This window comes from Gobio gobio, assembly GCF_949357685.1.
Source record: "Gobio gobio genome assembly, chromosome: 15".
Lineage (NCBI taxonomy): Eukaryota > Metazoa > Chordata > Actinopteri > Cypriniformes > Gobionidae > Gobio > Gobio gobio.
Window position 1 is genome coordinate 38126685 of NC_137108.1, and position 21192 is coordinate 38147876.

The following is a 21192-nucleotide window of genomic DNA, read 5'->3' on the forward strand; positions in this document are numbered from 1 at the left end:
ATTTATTTTATTAACCTGGATCTTAATAAGTCTTCGTTCTATGTAAATTACATTCACATTAAATTTGTAAATAAATGTATAAATATAAAATATACAGTATATATAATTTACATAAGTAAATATATAAATAAGTAAATTGAATTATAAACAAATACATTTATTGCAGGTTTATGTTATAAACCATTATTTAAAAAAACATACATAAATAAAATAAATACATTTACTAATTTTTTGTAGGTTTATTTTATATTTTAAATTACATCGAAAAATTATTTAAATGTATTTAAATAAATACTAAATAAAAAGCGTATTTATTCATTGCAGATTTATTTTATTAATATGCAGCTTAATAAGCACCTGCCTCTTTTATATATGTAAATAAATAAATACAGATGTTAATGCTCAATGTTACTGCTATGATCTCAAACAAACAGCTGTTTCACATTAGATGATGACAGAGCAGGTTTTATCATTTGATACCTGTATATAGGTCTCTCTGCAGCCAAACGCTGATCTGGACGTTGTTGAAAATTACTACATTGACTCTGGAGTAATTGATGAGGGTAGGAGTTCACATTCTCTGCATTAACAAAGAAACTATATTAACACACAGTTCCAAAATGTTGACAGTTGACAGTTCAAAAGCAATAATTCTGTCATCATGTACTCCCTCCTGTTGCTCAAATATCTATGATGTCATGTTTTGGAACACAAAAAGCTCCAAAAATAAATTTTACGGCTTCACAAGAGGTGGAATATCGTGCACACATTACTTTTATGGTGTTTTTGTGCTTTCTGAGCGATATGAGGGTAGTAGCCTAGAAATCTAGATGCACCCTAGCGACAGCAAATCTAATTTGCAGCCAGGGTCGTCTAGCAACTCTCCGTTGGCTTGCGAGCTGGAAAAACCAAACTCTGGTCAGGCCAATCACATCGTGTATACAGTCGGTGGACGGGCTTAACATAATGACGGCAGAGTTGCGGCGGTTTCGCATGCTACTTGTAAACAAAGAAGCTGGCGAACAGCAGTCTTTCAAATCGGCTTTGGCCGCGACTCTGGAAGACTTGGAGTTAAGCTTTTCTTTGAGAAAAGAACAAAGAAGTCATTCTTAAGAAAAGAAGATGTGTTTGGAGTTTTGCCGACCGGATACGGCGGAAGTTTAATCTATCAACTAGCTCCGCTTCGCCTTCTGAGTTGCTCTGGTTGGTTGTAGCACTATCCTATTGCGTGCAGAGGGAATTTGAAAGAAAACCGTTTATCCCGCCCCACGGATTGAGCCCTGCCAATGGTGTGTTCCCAGACCCAACATCTTGATGTGGGTCTGGCTTGTCAGGTTAGGTGAGCAGTTTTCATTGGGCCAACTATCGCAAAGCTTAGGCCCTCAAATCTGTACTGAATGATGTGGAACACTCACTGCTTAGAATGTGGAAGAATGTCCTCATGAAGCGCTGTGTGTACTCCTGCTCTCCGTGTTTCAAATGGCCCAGGTGAATGATGTGCTGTTCTAAGGGATAGCTGGCAAACTCATCTACCTGAGTACTGCTGATGCGGTCACCCACCGTCAGGGTGAAGAGAACAACACCCTCACACTTCGCCACCCTGGAGATAAAATCCAGCTTTGCTCTGTCCTGAGATGCCGTCTCCTCCCCTACGATGGCCAGGACCATCTTGTTCTTGCGACCCTTTGGAGCCGTGAGGATGCCCTGCAGTATGGTGTGTTCCATCGCAAGGGCGAGTCTGGAAGAGCCTCCGGTTTGCTTTAGATCCTGGAAGATGCTTCTCTTCATTAGATTGCGATCAGTGAACTGTTGGAAGCCAAATATCACTTTTACAGCAGACTGGGCTTCACTGTACGTGGAGCTCTGCTGGTAGACGGCCACTCTTGCATGTGTGTCAACCCCGTTGGGTCGGCTGCTCACAACAATCTGATCTAGCACACTTCCTAGCACCTCCTTCACACCCTCATACTCGTCGGCCAAGATGCTACGGGAGCCGTCCACAATCACCGCCAAGTCCATTTCCAACTCCTGAGGAGCAGGTGCCAGGTTGGTGCCCTCACATTCTCTAGCAGGTCTACAGGGATCTTAGAAGAGAAAAGAGTGTAGATATGACTACAAAGACACTGCAGCCATAGACCTCCATAGGATGTTCTGCGCAATTGAAACGCTAATCTGATGAGTATTTTCAATTTTCAAAAATCAGGTGTTAAGTCTAAGAACTTTCTTAAAATGTTCACGCTTGAAATGGAAATGCACAAAAAATGTACAGGATTGTTTTTGTGGTTGTAATAAAAATAGTAACAAATCCTTCCCTCACGGGTCCATTTGACCCCCATAATGAATTCATGGGAAATGGGGGGGGTTATTTTTGTATTCATCAAAAAAGAATAAAAATCCATCACAATCCAGAATCCACAAATGAAGGCATGAGAATATAGAACATCCCCAATGCAGAACACACACACACAAACACACACCTAGAAGTGCCCATTAAAATTAAAGGGGGGGGGGGGGCATACACACACACGCACAAAATGCGAAATGAAAATTGTGAAAAGTGAAATTATAACAGCATTTTTGTAACAGTTAAATTAAAAACAATGATTACATTATGTAAAACAAACACTTGTATATTAATATTATTTTATATAAATTATACAAATATTATATTACATTATATTATAGGGTCAGTAAGATTTTTTTTAAAGAAAATAATACTATATTATTCAGCAAGGATGCATTAAATTAATCAAAAGTGACAGCAAAAACATTTATAATGTTACAAAAGATTAATATTTCTACATGCCCTTTTTTTAACTTTCTAGTATCTACTCATTAGAAAATCCTGAAAAAAATGTATCACGGTGTCACACTCACAACTTTTGGGTTACCAGGTGAGTCTCTAACCATTACTGCCCTAATATTAGAATGATTTTGGTTGTGAAAGGGAGGGAGAGAAATAACGGGTGCTTACCAAAGCAGATAACACAACTCTGGATCTTACTGAGAGTAGCATTCTGGTCTTGCACTCTACCCAGCACAGTGAAGATAAAACTCTGGCTTTCATCCACCTGCATACAACAAAACATCCAACAAAGGAATAGGTCAACATGCTGGTAACTGTGTTTTATATTCAATAATTTAAGGGACAGTTCACTCAAAAGTTTTGACTATAAGAGTACATTTCAATGAACAACGTAGCCTACCACAGAAGAAAGCAAGTAAAAAGGTTTGTAAAGACACGAGGGGGAGAAAATAATCACAGAATGTTTATTTGTGCATTAACAAATGATTAAAAAGTAAATGTGCTTAACTTTACCTCAAAAGCTTTTCTAATAGTAGGGGCATTCCTCAGTGCGATGACCCCGAGCTTAATGTTCAGGGCTTTGTACTCTAGAATGGCCGTGGTGAGGGAGGTCGAATCCGGAGATTCTCCGACGGAGAGGAAAATTGTTACTTTCCTCATCAGGACACCTTTTCGCACACGCTTCAGGACGTTCCTCCCCACGAACCGCATGGCAGCGCCTATGTTGCGCCGATTTGAAGTGCGCTCCAGGGCGATGTTTTTCACCGCTTCAATAAGTTGCTTCTTGCGGTGATAGTCGTTGAAGCGGATCAGGTATCTGGTGTAGGAGCTGTAGGAGACCACGGCCACACGAGCCCCCGTCGGACAGCTGCTTTCTGCAACATTGATATTGTCCAGCAGCTTCAGGACTACAGAACGCATGCGTTCAAAGTTTTGAGGAGTCACATCTTCAGACATGTCCATGCCAATCACAAGATCAGTGGGGTAGGCAGGGCATTTTATGTTATCTAGAGAGACAAATATGAGAGAGAAAAGTAATGAGTCATATTTAATAATGGAGAGTAAATAAAAAAAATGTAGGCTCTCACATCTTTTGCATCTCATTTCTATGGAAGCTTGTTTCCGCCACAGAATAAAAAAATAAAAAAGGTAATTGTGACTTTTTACCTCACAATTCAGACTTTTTTCTCAGAATTGCACAATATAAAGTCGCAATTTTGAGTTATAAAATCAGAATTGCGTTTATATTGAGTCTATATCTCACAATTCTGACCTTTTTTCTCACAATTGCGAGTTTATCTCACAATTCTGACTTTATATCATGCAGTTGTGTGTTTATATCTCGCAATAGAACAAAAAAAGTCAGAATTGCAAGTTATATTCAGAATTGCAAGTTAAAACATCATAATTGAAAGATGTGGACCCACAATTGCGAGTTATAGTCAGAATTGCGTGATATAAAGTCACAATTGCGTGTTATAAAATCAGAATTGCATTTATATTGAGTTTATATCTCACAATTCTGACTTTATATCATGCAATTCTGACTTTATATCACGCAATTCTGACTTTATAACTCGCAATTGTGTTTATATCTCGCAATAGAACAAAAAAGTCAGAATTGCGAGATGTGGACTCGCAATGCTGACTTTATAACTCGCAATTCTGACTTTATAACTTGCAATTGTGAGTCCACATCTCGCAATTCTGACTTTTTTGTTCTATTGCGAGATATAAACACAATTGCGAGTTATAAAGTCAGAATTGGGAGTTATAGTCAGAATTGCGTGATATAATGTCAGAATTGCGTGATAAAAAATGAAGAAAAAAAAATTCTGTGGCGGAAACAAGCTTCCATACATTTCAGAGTCCTTTATGACATAAAATGTTATGACATAAAATGTTACCTACTTTTGCAGCACACTGTTAAATAAAAAATAAATTAAAAAAATGTCATTATCATCATAGTGTTATTATTATCTATTTCAAGAAAACAAATTAAGAATCATATACAGATTTCTTACCACAGTTGTCTCGAACATATGAGATCAGTTGGCAGTCCTACAAAAGATTATATATTTATATCAATTTAACTAAATGCTTTGTATTTAGACGAATAAAAACACTATCATTCAAAACTTTTGCTTTTTAAAGAAATCTAAATTTTTATTCAGCAAGGGCAAGTTCAATTGGTCTAAAGGAACAATTCCATTCATCAAAGAATCCTGGGCAAAAAATAATAATATTAAGCTGCTCAACTGTTTTTAGCATTGATGATAGTAAGAATTGTTACTTAAGCATCAAATCAGCATATCAGAATGATTTCTGAAGGATCATGTGACATTGGACTGGAGTAATGACTGCTGAAAATTCAACTTTGACGTCAAATCAATAAATTATAATTGAATTAAAATATATTAAAGTAGAAACCAGCTACTCTAAATTAATATTGTATTATAATTTGTGTGTTTATAACCATTTAAATGTTTTATAATAGTTGGCAAATTATGTGAACTAAAGTGTTATTTTCAGAATCCTACAATTTCTTTCCAGGTTCAAGTATAAATAAATAATTGTACATGTTAACTACAGTAGTAGTAAAGAAAATCAGAAACTTACAGACATCGGTCTGGCTCCTCGTGGTCCTTTTGGGCCCTATGTGAAGAAGAAGACATTCCGTATCCCTTCAAATTCCTATGATCCATATGATGTGAATAATATTCACATACCCTGTGTCCAGTCACCCCTTCGCTGCCAGGATCTCCAGGTAGTCCTGCCCTGCCAGCATTGCCCTGTTATCAGACATCCAATTAAGTCGGCTCACAAAATGAGTAAGATAATAAAGCTTGCAAAATGTTATTACATACCCCTCTTCCCCTGTTGCCTTTAGGACCACCACCTCCATTTGCTCCTTTAAAGCCCATTTCTCCCTGAATTTCAAAGAAGAAACATTGTTCACTCATTAATAGTTACACAATCGAGTTATAATTATCATTATAATCACGGGACTGGCAAGTTTTGGATGTGAAGTCACCTGAAGTCCAGGATAACCTGGGAAACCAGAATCTCCCTTAAAGAAAAGTAACAAATAAGTAAACAAACATAAATACATATGCACTTTATGCAGTTTTTTACCCGATAAATGGAAAATAAAGTTTCAAAAGAGCTATGTCTAAAAACTCAAAGATTATATGTTGATTTTAGTGAAATAATATCATCCTGTATAATGTGGCATAGTCCAAATTTGCTATTTAAGAACAAATTGTTTTGGTATAATTCTATATAAACCTTCTGTCCTTTGGGTCCTGGGGATCCATAGCCATCTGCACCATCTTTTCCCTGTTAATATAATAAATATAATAAATAAATGCCTAAAACTAATCAGTTAGTTCATTTGTGTCTAACGTCAAATAAACAGATTATTAGACAACTTGTTGAATTGTTACATTTAAGAACAAAATCGCTTTTTTGAATGATAATGGATCAGGCCTGACATTGCTGAATTTTAGTAGCGGTTAAAAAAAGAAAGAAAAAAGTAACCGGCAGTCCTCTGGGGCCTGGAGGTCCGAGAGCTCCTTTATCTCCAGGATCACCTGGCTGGCCCTGTAAGGCAAATGCATGATGCACAGGTTTAGCATTAAAGGAATAGTTCACCCAAAAATGAAAATCCCTGATGTATATGACTTTATTTGTTCAGATAAACACAAACATAGATTTGAAAGAAAATAATCCATCTCTGTTCATCCATATAATGCAAGTGAATGGGTGCCGCTCAGTTGACACTTGAAAAACCACACACAGCAATCATCTTATGTAGTGAAATGATAGGCATGTGTAAGAAAAATACTAATACTAATACGAGCGTTCATGAGAGAGACATTGTGACGCCTGAAATAAGTGCGTTGTGAAGCTTGTATGACGCTTATATGACAATAGACCTGAAGCAATGATCTGTAGTTTAAAATTGTTTAAATATTTGTATTTTTCTTACACACACTTATCATTTCTCTTTAGAAGACATTGATTCATCCACTGGGGTCATATAGATTACCACCATAATCACTGTGTGTGGTTTTTGAACCCCCATTCAATGGCATTATATGAACTCACAGAGATTAATTTTTTTTTGTGTGTTTATATGAAGAGAAAAGTAATATACAACAGTGATGGCATGAGGGTGAGTAAATGTAAAAAAGTTTTTGGCTGAACTATCCCTTTAAAAAAAGCATAGATTTATAAATAAAGAGGTTTTAAAAGAGGTCACTCACCTTCTGTCCCCTGGACCCAATGCTTCCTTTAGTTCCTTGCCTTCCTGGAGAGCCAGGAGATCCCTGTGTAAAAAAAAAAAAAAAAAAATCCCATTGATGGCCAGATGTAGTTTATTAGATATTAATGCCGTTAATAACAAAAAAAAAAGTGGTCAATTAATTCTATTTCAACAATTACCTGAGGTCCAGGTAGACCAAGAAAACCTTTCTGCCCAACCGGACCAGTTGGACCGAAAGCACCCTGAACAGAGACAGAAAGAAACAATCTGTTTTTTTATCAATATTTTCTCACTGTTAACAATCTGGCAAGTATATCAGATACAGCTTTACTTGGTTTTGACAGTTTTTTTGCTATGTCATTATGGGGTCCATCTTGTATATTGATGGATTTAAAAATAGGATCATTTGTACATTACCAGTGGACCTGAGGCCCCACGGAGTCCTTGTTGTCCTGGTTCTCCTGGAGACCCTCTGGGACCCTGAACGCACAAGCAAACCAAGTCATTTGGTATAAACGTCTGTAGTGGCTTAAATATTATTTCTACAGTACTGTACCGGCAGACCCGCTGAGCCTCTTCTGCTACTTGCACCCTGAAAATAATGATAAAAATATCAACATAGAAAACAGGTTTCATAAGTTAATGCTTCTGCCTTCTGTACTATAATTACATATTAACTTACTGGTCTGCCATTATCACCAATTTGGCCTTTGAGACCATCTGGACCTGGTTCACCCTGTTAACAGAGCACATAGAATGAGAAAAAAAATGAACCAGAACAATGGAATAGATATAATTGATAATATAAATAGTCAACAATAAATTTCACCATCAATTAGTCAGGTCTTTGTTCAGCGATGTCTGTTTATCAGGTATGTAGCTATTAATACTTAAAAATGAAGGGTCAGTTTGTATTGAAAGTAAACAATGTCCCATACCGGTTGGCCTGGACGGCCGATGTCACCTTTAGCACTGCGGGCGTTGTTGTCCAATCCTGATCTTCCCTGATTAAGATAAAATGGATTGACGGGTCAAAATTCTCTGGAACATCTGCTGCTTAAAATTCATCAATGGCTAATCTTGATCTAAAGTTGTTATTTCCCATCAATGCCCCACAATTCTGACCTGAACTGAATGATTTGCTTTTGAAATCAATCAAAATTCTAATGAACTTTTCACAGACAGTACATGAACAATGTTGTTGATTATTATGTGCAGCTAAAGCCTACAAACCGGATCTCCTCTCAGGCCTCGTTGTCCTGGGGTTCCTGGGCTTCCTCTGATACCTCTTGGACCCTGTTGTTTTGGCACAATGAAGATAATACAAATGAATGAATCAATGAAACTAGAGCACTAAAGAGAGACTGGATTATGGTTGAGAAGTATAGAGAAGAATATGTGTAACAGATTTTACTGGGCTGCCTGGATCTCCTCGCTCTCCTGCGCTTCCCGCTGCTCCAGTTACACCCTGAGAGGTACAAACAGTAAAACAGAAATGCCCACATTGTAAAAATAAAGGCAAAAGTAGATATAAAAAAATGTTTGTGCTTGTCACCACAATACTAAGGTGTTGTGGGTGGTTGCCAGGTCATTTATTTTTACTTTAGCTTGCATTATATATATACACCGATCAGGCATAACATTGATTCCTTTGACCCTTATGATTCCTAACATTGTGTTGGTCGCCCCTTTTGCTGCCAAAACAGCCTTGACCCTGAAGGTGTGCTGTGGTATCTGGCACCAAGATGTTAGCAGCAGATCCTTTAAGTCCTGTAAGTTGTGAGGTGGGGCCTCGATGGATCGGACTTGTTTGTTCAGCACATCCCACAGATGCTCGATTGGATTGAGATCTGGGCAATTTGGAGGCCAAGTCAACACCTCAAACTCGTTGTGCTCCTCGAACCATTATTGAACCATTTTTGCTTTGTGGCGGGGAGCATTATCCTGCTGAAAGAGGCCACAGCCATCAGGGAATACTGTTTCCATGAAAGTATGCATGGTCTGCAACAATGCTTAGGTAGGTGGTACGTGTCAAAGTAACATCCACATGGATGGCAGGACCCAAGTTTTCCCAGCAGAACATTGACCAAAGCATCACACTGCCTCCGCCGGCTTGCTCAAGTGCTCACGTGCCCACTGACACTCAGTGGTGGACAGGGGTCAGCATGGGCACCCTGACTGGTCTGCAGCTTTGCAGTCTCATATGCAACAAACTGCAATGCACTGTGTATTCTGACACCTTTCTATCAGAACCAGCATTAACTTCTTGAGCAAATTAGCTTGTCTGTTTGATCAGACCACACGGGCCAACCTTCGCTCCCCATGTGCATCAATGAGCCTTGGCCACCCATGACCCTGTTGCCGGTTCACCACTGTTCCTTCCTTGGACCACTTTTGATAGATACTGACCACTGCAGACAGGAAACACCCCACAAGAGCTGCAGTTTTAGAAATGCTCTGACCCTCTGTCGTCTAGCCATCAAAATTTGGCCCTTGTCAAACTCGCTCAAATCCTTAAGATTGCCCATTTTTCCTGCTTTTTACACATCAACATTGAGTACAAAATGTGTAATACATCCCACCCACTAACAGGTGCCATGATGAAGAGATAATCAGTGTTATTCACTTCACCTGTCAGATTGTTATGCCTGATCGGTGTATGTATTACTCACTGGATGTTAGACGTGCAGCATAATTTTCTTACCTGTTCACCATCTACCCCATTTAGACCATCTTCTCCCTCATCTCCCTGTGTAAGAACATTAAAGACACTCAAGCTATTAATAAGCAAACAGCGGTTACATTACCTTCATTAACAAGCCAAATGAAAGCGAGTCAGGAGACAGGAACACAATTTATATGCAACCACATAAAACGACAAAAACCACAGGTTAAAACAAATCTTTTCCAGATGACAATCAAAGACCGTAATCCAAACACAGATGCTGGCTAAGAACAACTGTCTGGTAATAATTAGGTAGAAACTCGATGCACACAGCTATCTTCAAGTCATCTCGCTCTCCCCCAAAGCTTAATGTTTATCCTCATCGTCCATAGCCTTACGAAAGTACTCACATTGTCACCTCTGTAGCCTCTGCCACCCTGAAGAAATAAACAGCAAAAGATTAATACTGCAGTGCTTTAGCACAAAAAGTCACATTTAAAACTCAGTAAGGTCTTAATAAGAGAACGCATTGCATTACATGTTACCTTTAAACCTCTTTTTCCAACGCATCCCTGATGTCCTCGAGTTCCATTCAAACCAGGAAGCCCTCTCTCACCCTGAAACACACATGCATTGCACATGAAAGTCATATGATATCAGTATTTTAGCATATATGCAGGTATTATATAGTTTAAAGGTACACTAAGTGATTTTTTGTTTAAAGGTCACATGGCATGGCATTTTTCTATTATTTTATAGTGTTTCCTGAGGTGTACTTATATTAGAAATAAAAGGCATTTTGTCTATACTGCTGTTTGCCCTGTGGCTGAATGCCCTGTTTCAAGAGGCGTGTCTGCTGTGAGACTTCAGTAAAAACGCCCACTGTTGTGATTGGCTGACATCTTTGCATTTGAAATGAGCGGAGGGGGCGTGGTTTAACGAGGTCTACGACGCACGAGCTGCTGCCAGAGAGACGGATGGACCTGAGATCACTTCTCATCAGTTCTCTCAGCATGTCTCAGTTCAGGGTGAACTGTTGTAGTTACTAGAATATACTTCAGGTTATTAGTTTATTTCTAGTCGGAGGGACTGTCACTCATGTCAGAAAGTTAGTAACTTTAGTAAATTATGGATCAGCGCTGACTCGAGACGCGAACCGTTTAGAACGATTCAGTCCGATTTGGTGAACTTGTTCGGTTCACTAAAAAGAACCGATTCAAAAGAATGATTCGTTCGCGAACCGGACATCACGGAGACGGAGCGATTGCTAACAAAGTTATTTATAGTAACTACTGAGTTGTGAGTGAGCTGTCTGTCAGCGCGAGTTTATTGTGTTTGTATCTGAGAGTTCTGAATAAACACGAGTCCCAGTCACACCGAGTCCGTCTTCATCATTATTCTACCAACTTTGTAACACATGCAATGTACCATTACAGCGAGATGAACGAGTTAGTAAGTTTGATTAAAGCATTATTTCTACATATGTTCCAATCATATGAAAAGCGTCAGTGACGCGCATTGAGTAACTTACACAGCGCAAACAAAGACACAACAGCAGTAATCGAATGTAATCCAGTTTATTGTGGGGAAAGCTGGCTAGCCTAGCTGGATACCCTCACGCTTACCCCCCTTCTGCTTAATCTCACGCCGCGTTTGGTGCCTCCGCTGTGGGCCAGATGCAGTACTGGGGGTCGGGGATGTTGAAGGCCGAGCTTCGGCGTGCGTGAGGTTTATCTCTAAAGATGTGGCTCTGCCGATGTTAAGCAGAAACTCCCGACTGTATGCACATTTAAGAACAGATAGACGCGACGAGGACGTACAAAAACACTGACTCACAAGATAGAAAACACGAAAACACCGTTCTGTCTGGAGAGAGAGAAGCCGCAGTGTGTGCACGAATAATAAATAATTAGCTACACATAAGAAATCAATGATCACAGATCAGAAGGAACTGAAAAAAGACTTCTGTTTTCATTTGTAACGTTACATCCAAACACTGGGAAACTGCCAGCATTCACTTGTTCACAAGCAATGATATGATCTCTCTTGCATGGGCGTGCCAGATTCTCTGGGTGGAGGAAAGGGAGGTAACCGTTCCTGCTTGGACGTCAAACCAGGAGACTTCAGGATTGGCCAGTCTGGCCTGTCATTTTCTCAAAGGCAGAGAAAGACAGCCAGAACTAGGTTTTACACCGATCAACATTCCTATCCACTTGGGGACAATATTCAGGCTAGGGGAACTCATATTAATGTTGAAATACCTCATAAAATGAAAATTTCATGCCATGGGACCTTTAAAAATAATTTTACACTAAATAAATAGTACTTCTCACAAATACACTACACTCTAAAAAAAAGGTTCTATATGGCACCAAAAATGGTTCTTCGTCGTAATCATAGAGGAACCACTTTTAGTGCTATATAACACCATATCTTAACATGTTCTGTATATGGTAGCGGTGCTATATAGCACCTTAGTTAGCGGTGCTATATAGCACCTTAGTCAAAGAACCGATGAAGAACCTCTGAAGAACCACTGAAGCACCAAAATTGGTGCTATATAGCACTAAAAAAGGTTCCCCTATGATTACGAGCCAAGAACATTTTTGGTGCCATATAGAACCTTTTTTTTTTAGAGTGTACCGTTCAAAAGTATGGGGATGGTAAGGGTTTTTAATGATTTTGAAAGACGTCTCTTTCAATTATTTGATAAAAAAATTCAGTGAAAAACAGGAATATTAATGACTGTTTCTATTTTAATATATTTTAAAATCCTGTTATGACAAAGCTGAATTTTCGGCAGCCATTACTCCAGTCTTCAGTGTCTCATGATCCTTCAGAAATCATTCTAATATGCTGATTGGTGCTCAACTCAAGTAACATTTAGAATCAGGCCCATTTTAAATAGAATTTTTATGATGAATAGAAAGTTCAAAAGAACAGCATTTTTTTAAACATTTATCTGTAAAAATATTAGTTATGACAAAATATGTTTTACATTGCTTTAACTTAATTTTCAACTTTTTTATAAGTTATAACTTTTTAAAGTCAGTTTAATGTAATTTAAGTTGAAATGACTTAAACATCAAAGTTGATTGTACTTAAAAATTTAAGGCAGCAACTTTTTTTTTTACAATGAGTGTAGGTAGCATTATTACAACAAAAATGTTACCACATGGACACGAACACCGCCAACAGTTCAAACGGCATTGGAAAGTATCTTGCTTATCTCATGAAAGTCAATAAAGAAATTATAAATGTAAATTGAAGAACTTACAGGCCCTCCTTCTTCACCAGGGTAACCAGGAAGCCCCTTCAGTCCAGGTGACCCCTGATCAGCAGTACAGTTAGACAAATTAAACACTTATCTCCACGTTCAGTAAATCTTCAGTTATAAATCTTCAGCTAATCACCTTCAACCCTCGATAACCCTGATTTCCACGTGGTCCCTCGTGACCAGTGCATTTACACAACACGTTACAGCACTCCCTTGAGACAACTGTATCCTAAAAATTGGAAGAAAGTAAGAGAGAGAGAAACTGATTGTTGACATATTAAACCAGGCACTTGACATCCTGACATCTTTCTTCAGCACTCTTCAAAACTCGCAGCTGTTTCCCTTTCCCCTTAATGAACCTCACACTCCCACCCACAGGAAGCCATTTATTTACTCAGCCGTCAAAACACTGTTGTGATCCCTAAAGTAAATCATAAGCCAGCTAATGTACTTCAATGCTGTATATTTCATGTGAAATGTATATTCTACTTGATGTTAACCTAAGACTGATTCCCTAAGAGTGTCATCCTTTGCCTATGATTTGGTTTTAATGCAATTTAAATGGACTTACAATCTCATTCTGCATGACACTGGCCACATTCTGCATGCCGATGGAGAGAAGCTGCTTGTAGCCCAATCCTCGACCGAACTCCAGTCTCTGCAGATCAACAGTGTTTTTAAATCCATCCAGCGCCACAGTCAGCAGTGCTTTTACACCTGTGTATGTGACAAAGGGAATTTTAGCAAACATAATTAGCCTTTGATTTGAACCAGGCTCTTCTGGAAAAGTTTATGACCCAGTGTGAAGTTGTTTTTGTTGAAAAGCTATTGAACAAAGTCCAGCGTTTCTAAAGAAATAATATGTTGTTTTAGTCACTGTACCAATTGTCTTGAGGTTTCTGATGGCAAGCAGAAGGTCCTCAACAGGCTCATCCAACCCATCTGTAAAGATTATCAGCACCTAAGAAGAGAAATTAAGGAAAAACTTTCTTCATTGAAATACCAACTTTTAAATAAAATGTGAATATCCTTGTTGGTTAAGGCTCGTTTATAGTGGCCTATCTGTCTGTCTGTTTGTCTGTCTGTCTGTCTATCTATCTACCCATCTATCCAATCCATCCATCTGTCCGTCTGTCTGTCTGTCTGTCTGTCTATCTATCTACCCATCTATCCAATCCATCCATCTGTCCGTCTGTCTGTCTGTCTGTCTGTCTGTCTGTCTGTCTGTCTGTCTGTCTGTCTGTCTATCTATCTATCTATCTGATCTGCCACCTCCTCACATGCGATATAGCCTACCCAGGATTTCTTCTTTATGTATACACATGTGACGTAATGACGCAAACACGAATGCCGGCATGCTTGATTTTCCCACGAAAAGCTACCAGTACCACTCAAATTATGACACATTATTACGATCTTAGCGTTGTGAATCGGGCTAAGCTAAGAAGATAATTTTGAACACTGGCTGGTTATGTATTTGCTCAAAAATTGATTTTGGATCATTTTTGTGCAAAAAAAGTTACAGACTGCAGTTTTAAGTAATTTACAGTCTGGCAAATTAGTGTATTTCTCAGATATGGTTGGTTTGGTTCCTGCCATTCTCACCTTTACTTTAGAATTGGAAGCTCTAAACTTTTCCTCAAAAGAGCGTAGAAGCTGTGTGTTGAATTTCAGAGATTGGGAAGTCTGCAGAGCCATCACTTTTTGTACCACACCTTCATTGTACTCTTCGAAAGAAAAATCATCCAACTTCTTTCCATTAGCATCAACCAATCGGAAGCCTACGTTGGTATTGAGGGTTGGTTGGGTGATACAGCACAAGTTGTGCACAACTGAAATGTAACGGATGATCTCAGGCAGGTAGGCTTGCAGCTTTTTCTGGTCTTTAAAGATTGATTGAGAACTTGAACTGGTGCGGGAGTTATCAAATCCGATGCCAATGTCAACAAAACAATCTGAACCTAAAAGAGAAATAGGATAAGTTGATTATTGATAAATCAATAATTATTTTCATGTCATGGCTTCCCAGACAGCAACATAGTGTTGGACCAGATCCGGGCCATATCTGGTATATGTGGATTCAACGTGTACCAGATGAGGGCCTGATCTGGGCCGAGACTATGCTGCTGTCTGGGTTATAAATGGCTGATAATAAAACTATATTCTATTTTGTCTAATTTAATCAAAAATAAACCACAAAAATCTATCAAAATCAATCGTTCTAAATTCTACAAGTGAATTTAACTATCACAACATTATAATGTGCAGTATGAAAAATCTATTCATTTAGATATTTGCTAAAGATGAAATATCTGACAGTAAATGATTTGTTATTGTTACTTTAAGAGACCATTAAGATAATAGCAAAGGTCATCTAAATGTAAACATTTAAGACACAAACAAGCATAATTAAATATCAATATCAACCAATAAAGTAAACAAAAATATCGGCCTATTACCAGTACATTACAAATATACTGTGAATTCCTATTTTGATGTTTCTCTTAAAGGTATATTCCAGATTAATTTCAATGTACTACAACAATTCAATTTGGTGTCGACCGGTAAATAAAAAAAATCTCTAATATCATCTAAAAACCAATATGGTACCAATATATTGTGCATTCTTTGGTGTTTCTCTTAAAGGTATATTCCAGATTATTTTCAATGTGCTACTATTTAATTTGGTGTCGACTGATAAATTAAAACAAAAATCATAAATATCAGCCCATATCCAATATGGTATCAATTTACGATATTTCTAGTTGATGTTTCTCTTAATGGTGTATTTCAAGTTTTTTTTTCAACGTGCTACAATTTAATATCAGGCATAGAAACACTGGCACCTCTACTCACCTGGTGGATTTGAGGGTACATGAGCACAAATGGTATCAACAAATGTTGCTGTTCTCTGCTCAAGGTAGTTGAAGTTCGGCTCCTTGAATAACCTATCGTCTGACCCGGCGATATAGCTGAGCTGTTGCAATGAGACAGCCCCGATTCCAATCACAAAAACGTTAATTTGCAAGCGCCGGAGATCATCGGCTGCTTCGTTCACGCTGTCTGATGAAACGCCATCAGTGATGAGTACGAGATTCTGCGGTATGCCGCTCTGTTTGCGACTCCCTTTGCTTTCCTGGAAGAATTCCACAACGTTACGCAGAGCTTTTCCAATGTATGTCCCTTCTTTAATTTGTGTGATTTGTTGAATTGCTGATTTGACTTCATCTGCATCTTTATACTCATTCAGGTAGAACTCTTTCTGATAAATGTTGCTGAACTGGGCTACACCGATTCTGAAAAGTTCTGGAGTAATACGGAGCTTGTTCACAACATTAAGTAAAAAACTAATCATAGTTGTCCATGACTCCTCGCTGATGCTTTCAGATCCATCAATCAGAAACACCAGGTCAGCTACCTGGTTCTGGCATTCTGCAAGACAGAACAATCAAACTGAGATGAGCCAATACTGACCATGTTGATAAATCAGAAGTCATTCAAGTTCGTAAGATCTAAAGAAAAAGCTTTTACCTGGTTTGGTTGCACTGCAGAGCACACCTGAGATGTTCTTCTGCAGATCCTGAAGGCCTGCGTAATTATCAACATGGAAAATTTTGTTTTTGCTCTTGGTAATCACCTCCAGCTCACTATCTTGAGCTCTGGCCACTCCAATTCCATATACATTAATACGTTTGGCTGCAAACTCATCAGCCCGTGCACGTAGATTTTCCTGGTCTCTAGCATTACCGTCCGTGATCATGAATAGCATTTGAGATATGCCTTGCCCCTGTCGCCCACCATTCGCTTCATTGAAGTAAGCAAGTGAGTATCTAAGAGCTTTCGCTGTGTAGCCATTTCCAGTTGGGGACTTCAAGGTTCTTATGGCCTCCAGTACCTGACGTTTACTGTTGTGCTGGTTTAGAGAGAATTGATTTGGAGTGTCTGAGTAGACAATAATGCCAATGCGAACTAGACTGTCCCCAATCTGTGTGTTGTTCACCACAGAAATCAAAAACGTTTTAATGTTTTCAAAATCTTGAAAGCGGGTCTGTCTTGTGCACTGCACCAAGAAGATCACATCGGCCAACTGTGTGCTCTCACAACCTACAGGTAAAATGAGAAGAAAAAAAAAGGTTTATTGGTATTCCAAAAAGAAATCATGTACTCCAAGTATAGCTTAAACTAGCATGACCCAGCAAGCAATAGCCACCATTTCACTGTATCAGTTAACTCTAGACCCTATATAGTCCGGCTATGAGTAGCCAAAATAACCTTGAATTTGGTAACATGTTGTTTTCGCCAAAATAAGTAGCGCAATGTATGATATTCCATCATGTAAGCAAGGTCAACAGTGATTGCAAGGTTTCATTTCTTGGACAAGTTCAGCTCAGGCTATAGCTCAGGCTATAGTTAGACGTCTATTAAATTTTCATTGACAGCCCAAATATTGCCTTGTTTTAGCCTAGATGACGTCAGGGCTGAGTTTGGAAGGCTATTAGATCTTTTAAATGTAAAATTGCTTGCTGGGGAATTACTGGTCCATGTTGGTTTATTCTAGTGCTTGTTTGATGCTGGTCATAGCTTTGTTGATCACCAGCAGTATGTTTTAGTCAACCAACATGGTTGAATTGTAGTGAATTTTAAAAGGGTAACTAACGGGATGCAGAATTGCAATTCAAATGGGAATTTAAGGAAGTAGAATCCATATAATTAAAATAAATATATATTTCCCAGAATTCCATTGCCTGTTGCATTTCTTGGAATTAGTAATAACCATATTTCACTTCTTCTCAATCCAATTTAAATTCCAGATGAAAGAGATTTTTGCCAAACCCTGAATAAACAGCATTCAAAACACTTGCATATGGTAACATTTTATGATTCACCTGTGTCAGGGATGCAGAGCTTGAATTGGAGGTTTTTCTCTATGGACTCAAGTGCATCAAAATCCTTCTCCGCGTACACTTTATCTTGAGTTCCACTGATTTCCCACAACTGTGTGGTGTTTACAGCATTGCCCACACCTATTGAGAAGACGGTGACACCCTTGTCTCTGATGGCCTTGGCAGGTATGGCGACAGCATCATGAGCTTCCCCATCTGTGATAACTATGAGGAACTGTGGAACATGAGGCCGACCGCCGCTGGATTCATCAAAATACTTTGAAATGAACGAGAGTGCTTTTCCTGTGTATGTGTCCCCTGTTAACTGTTCAATGTCATTAATCGCTTCCTCTACTTCACCTTTGTCATAGAACCTATTCAGGGCAAATTGGTCCTTTGGATTATTGCTAAACTGGACCACGCCAATGTGCACATTATCTTCTCCGATGACGGTGCCATTAACAACTTTGGTAATAAAAGTCTTCATTGATGTAAAGTCTCTGACGTAAATGCTAGAAGAACCATCAATCAAAAACATGATATCGGCCACACTGTTCTTGCAGGCTAAAGAAAGTAGAAAAGAAAAAAGACAAAAGAATTTACTTAACCAGTTTTTTTCATCTTGTTTTCAAATCCAGTAAATATATCTAACGTAATTCAAATAAAATTATTGAGAACAGAAATTGTGTGAGATAAGACTTGTTGTCAAAGAAAATCTGCTACTATTCAAAATGTTGAGGTTGGTAGGATTTTTAAATGTTTTTAATTGGAATCTCTCATAAGGCTGTATTTATATGAACAAAAATACAATAAAAACAGTATTATTCTGAAATGTTATTGCAATTTAAAAAAATGCTTAATGCAAAAAAAAAAAAAACTTTTATTCTAGCTTCATGCATTCCTTTTTCATCAACACTTGAATGTGGGTGAGCAAAAAGCTGTGAAAATCACGTTTTGTCAAAGAATACATCCAGATAGGATTCAGAACAATGATCAAAACATAGATGGAGTAGCTCGAGTCCATCTAAGCTTCACAATCCTAAATCATCCTGGGTTGATATTTATATGGGTCGACGGTTTATATGCTGTTTAATGTTGATAATTGTGTTATTTTACATATGCATCTGCTTACATATGCTACATTTGATCAAAAGATTCAGTATTTATGCTGAGTTCATGCACGATTTTCAAAGTAGTCAGATCCCAGATCTTTTCACACTGCATGACTATCTGGGGTAGCATTCAGTCGCTGCTGTGTGCACACAGCACGAAGGATCGGCGACAAGAGGTTTCACACTGCATGACTTTTCAAGAGGAAGAATTGCTGACAACTCCATCCGATCCGCAAACTACGTTTCACAACCGAACACATATGAGATGTGACAAAGAAACAAGGCGAGATTACATGTGTGTCAGACCGGAGTTCTTACGTGAGACTGGAATTGTTATTAAAAATGATAGCCCGCAAGAAGCTTGCGATCCAAATAATTTTGCAATGTGCTGCTGCTGGTCAAGCAAATGTTTGTGCTTTGTTTCTGTTTGATAGAATTGTAAATGTATCTATTAAAATACTGACATTGTGGTCTATAACTCCTCCGCGAACTTCCCACTGCCCTACATCTTGCTCTCTCATTGGCTGTAGGTCATCGCCGATGTCATTTTCCGTCAGAACACATTTCACACAGAAGGATTTTGAAACGCCGACAAGTCCAGATATTTAGCATGCCAAATATCTCACAGGCGTCAGCGACTCGTCTGCAATTCTGTCAAATCGCGTCTTTTTTCATTCACACTCGATTGTCACTCGCGTGAACAAGCACCGGTTTGTCTATGATTGCGAGTATTTGTCTGCAATTGCGCAAAACCTGTCAGCGAGTCAAAATCGGGGCTAAAATCGTACAGTGTGAATTCGGCATTACAGAAGATGTGTCATAGCGCCCCCTACCGTATAACAGTGAAAACACGGAAAGCCGGAAAATTCAGTCAATGGTGGGGAAAGAGTTTAATTTTTAATTATCATTTCTAAAAACTTACGTTTTTTTAGTTTAATATATTTAAAAATGTATGTGATGGCAAATTAAAAGCTGAATTTTCAGCATAATTACTCCAGTATAGTGTCACATGATCCTTCAGAAATCATTCTATGCTGATTTGGTAATCGATAAACATTTCTTATTATTATCAATACTGAAAACAGTCGTGCTGCTTAATATTTTTAAGGAAGCCGTGATAATTTTTTTCCTGAATTCTTTGATCAATAGAAAGAATCTTTTGTAACATTTGCAAATGTCAACTGTCACTTTTAATCAATTTAATGCATCCTTGCTGAAATAATGTATTTATTTCAAAGAAATCTGACCTCAAACTTTTGAATGGTAACTTTAAATAATCTTTTAATATTTTTGTCTAAATTTAGCTTGTTTTAAACCAGTCAAAAATAGATTTAAAAAAAATGTTTGTTTGTACGTTTGTATTATATCTATGATTTATTAGTCTTACCCTCTTGTGAGCAGATATCTGTGACAATTTCACTCTTGATGGCATTCAGGGCATCATAGTTGGTCACGTAAAACATCTTAGTTTCGTCAGTCGTCATCTTAAAGAGCTCATCCTGGTTGGCATCCTTAACTCCAATGGCATAGACTGAAACACCTTCAATGCTCAGCTCTGCTGCTGGATCACTCACATCATCTTGAGATTCCTTATCAGTAATGACAATGAGAATCTTCTGCACATCAGCAGAGCGGGACGCTTTAGCCTGATTAAAAAGATTGGCCACATAGGTTAGTGCTTTCCCTGTCTCTGTGCCTCCATTGGGTGGAATGATGTTCTTCACAGCTGCTTCTAAAGAGGCTCTGTTTTTGTGCGCCGTCAGGCTAAATTGTAGAGTCGGAGCACGGTCGACTTTAGCAACTCCCACGCGAACTCGATTTGGTCCAATGTTGAATAATTGCAGGAAGCCTAGGATAAATTTCTTCACATCTTCGAAGTCGGCACGAGTTCTGCTAGAGTGGTCCAACAAGAAATAAATGTCTGCTTCCTCTGTGTTCACACATCCTAAAAAGGGAATTGAATCACATGAAATTATGAGTGGGGGGAAACAAAGGCTGTTGCAACACTACATTTCTTAACCAACTAAAGCATAACATTCAGCAAAAGCTCCGTAAAGTTAAGTGTATTATAATATTAAAAATATTATTTTATAAAAATAAAAATAAACAGGTGAGAGAAGTTCGGCGCTTCATTGGAAGAGTTATGAGGTAAATACTAATTTTTAAAAATATTAAATATGTG

At 38.3% G+C, this 21192-nt stretch overlaps 1 protein-coding gene across 1 annotated transcript in view; it reads right to left on the minus strand.

Moving 5' to 3' along the window:
• Window positions 1–21192, minus strand: part of col6a4a (collagen, type VI, alpha 4a) — a 50945-nt gene that overhangs the window by 4146 nt on the left and 25607 nt on the right. The window contains exons 6-37 of the mRNA XM_079836529.1: window positions 20398–20955; window positions 17902–18462; window positions 16547–17119; window positions 15872–16447; window positions 14621–14976; window positions 13898–13976; window positions 13587–13732; window positions 13152–13244; window positions 13016–13069; window positions 10284–10355; window positions 10149–10175; window positions 9778–9822; window positions 8488–8541; window positions 8307–8369; window positions 8012–8077; window positions 7756–7809; window positions 7630–7665; window positions 7491–7553; window positions 7253–7315; window positions 7075–7137; window positions 6347–6409; window positions 6095–6145; window positions 5841–5876; window positions 5674–5736; window positions 5536–5598; window positions 5426–5461; window positions 4831–4867; window positions 4718–4729; window positions 3320–3813; window positions 2975–3071; window positions 1416–2084; window positions 481–580 (exon numbers count right to left, since the gene is read on the minus strand). Of these exons, the coding sequence (XP_079692655.1) occupies window positions 481–580; window positions 1416–2084; window positions 2975–3071; window positions 3320–3813; window positions 4718–4729; window positions 4831–4867; window positions 5426–5461; window positions 5536–5598; window positions 5674–5736; window positions 5841–5876; window positions 6095–6145; window positions 6347–6409; window positions 7075–7137; window positions 7253–7315; window positions 7491–7553; window positions 7630–7665; window positions 7756–7809; window positions 8012–8077; window positions 8307–8369; window positions 8488–8541; window positions 9778–9822; window positions 10149–10175; window positions 10284–10355; window positions 13016–13069; window positions 13152–13244; window positions 13587–13732; window positions 13898–13976; window positions 14621–14976; window positions 15872–16447; window positions 16547–17119; window positions 17902–18462; window positions 20398–20955 (5323 nt within the window). The remainder of the gene's footprint in view (window positions 1–480; window positions 581–1415; window positions 2085–2974; window positions 3072–3319; window positions 3814–4717; window positions 4730–4830; window positions 4868–5425; window positions 5462–5535; window positions 5599–5673; window positions 5737–5840; window positions 5877–6094; window positions 6146–6346; window positions 6410–7074; window positions 7138–7252; window positions 7316–7490; window positions 7554–7629; window positions 7666–7755; window positions 7810–8011; window positions 8078–8306; window positions 8370–8487; window positions 8542–9777; window positions 9823–10148; window positions 10176–10283; window positions 10356–13015; window positions 13070–13151; window positions 13245–13586; window positions 13733–13897; window positions 13977–14620; window positions 14977–15871; window positions 16448–16546; window positions 17120–17901; window positions 18463–20397; window positions 20956–21192) is intronic.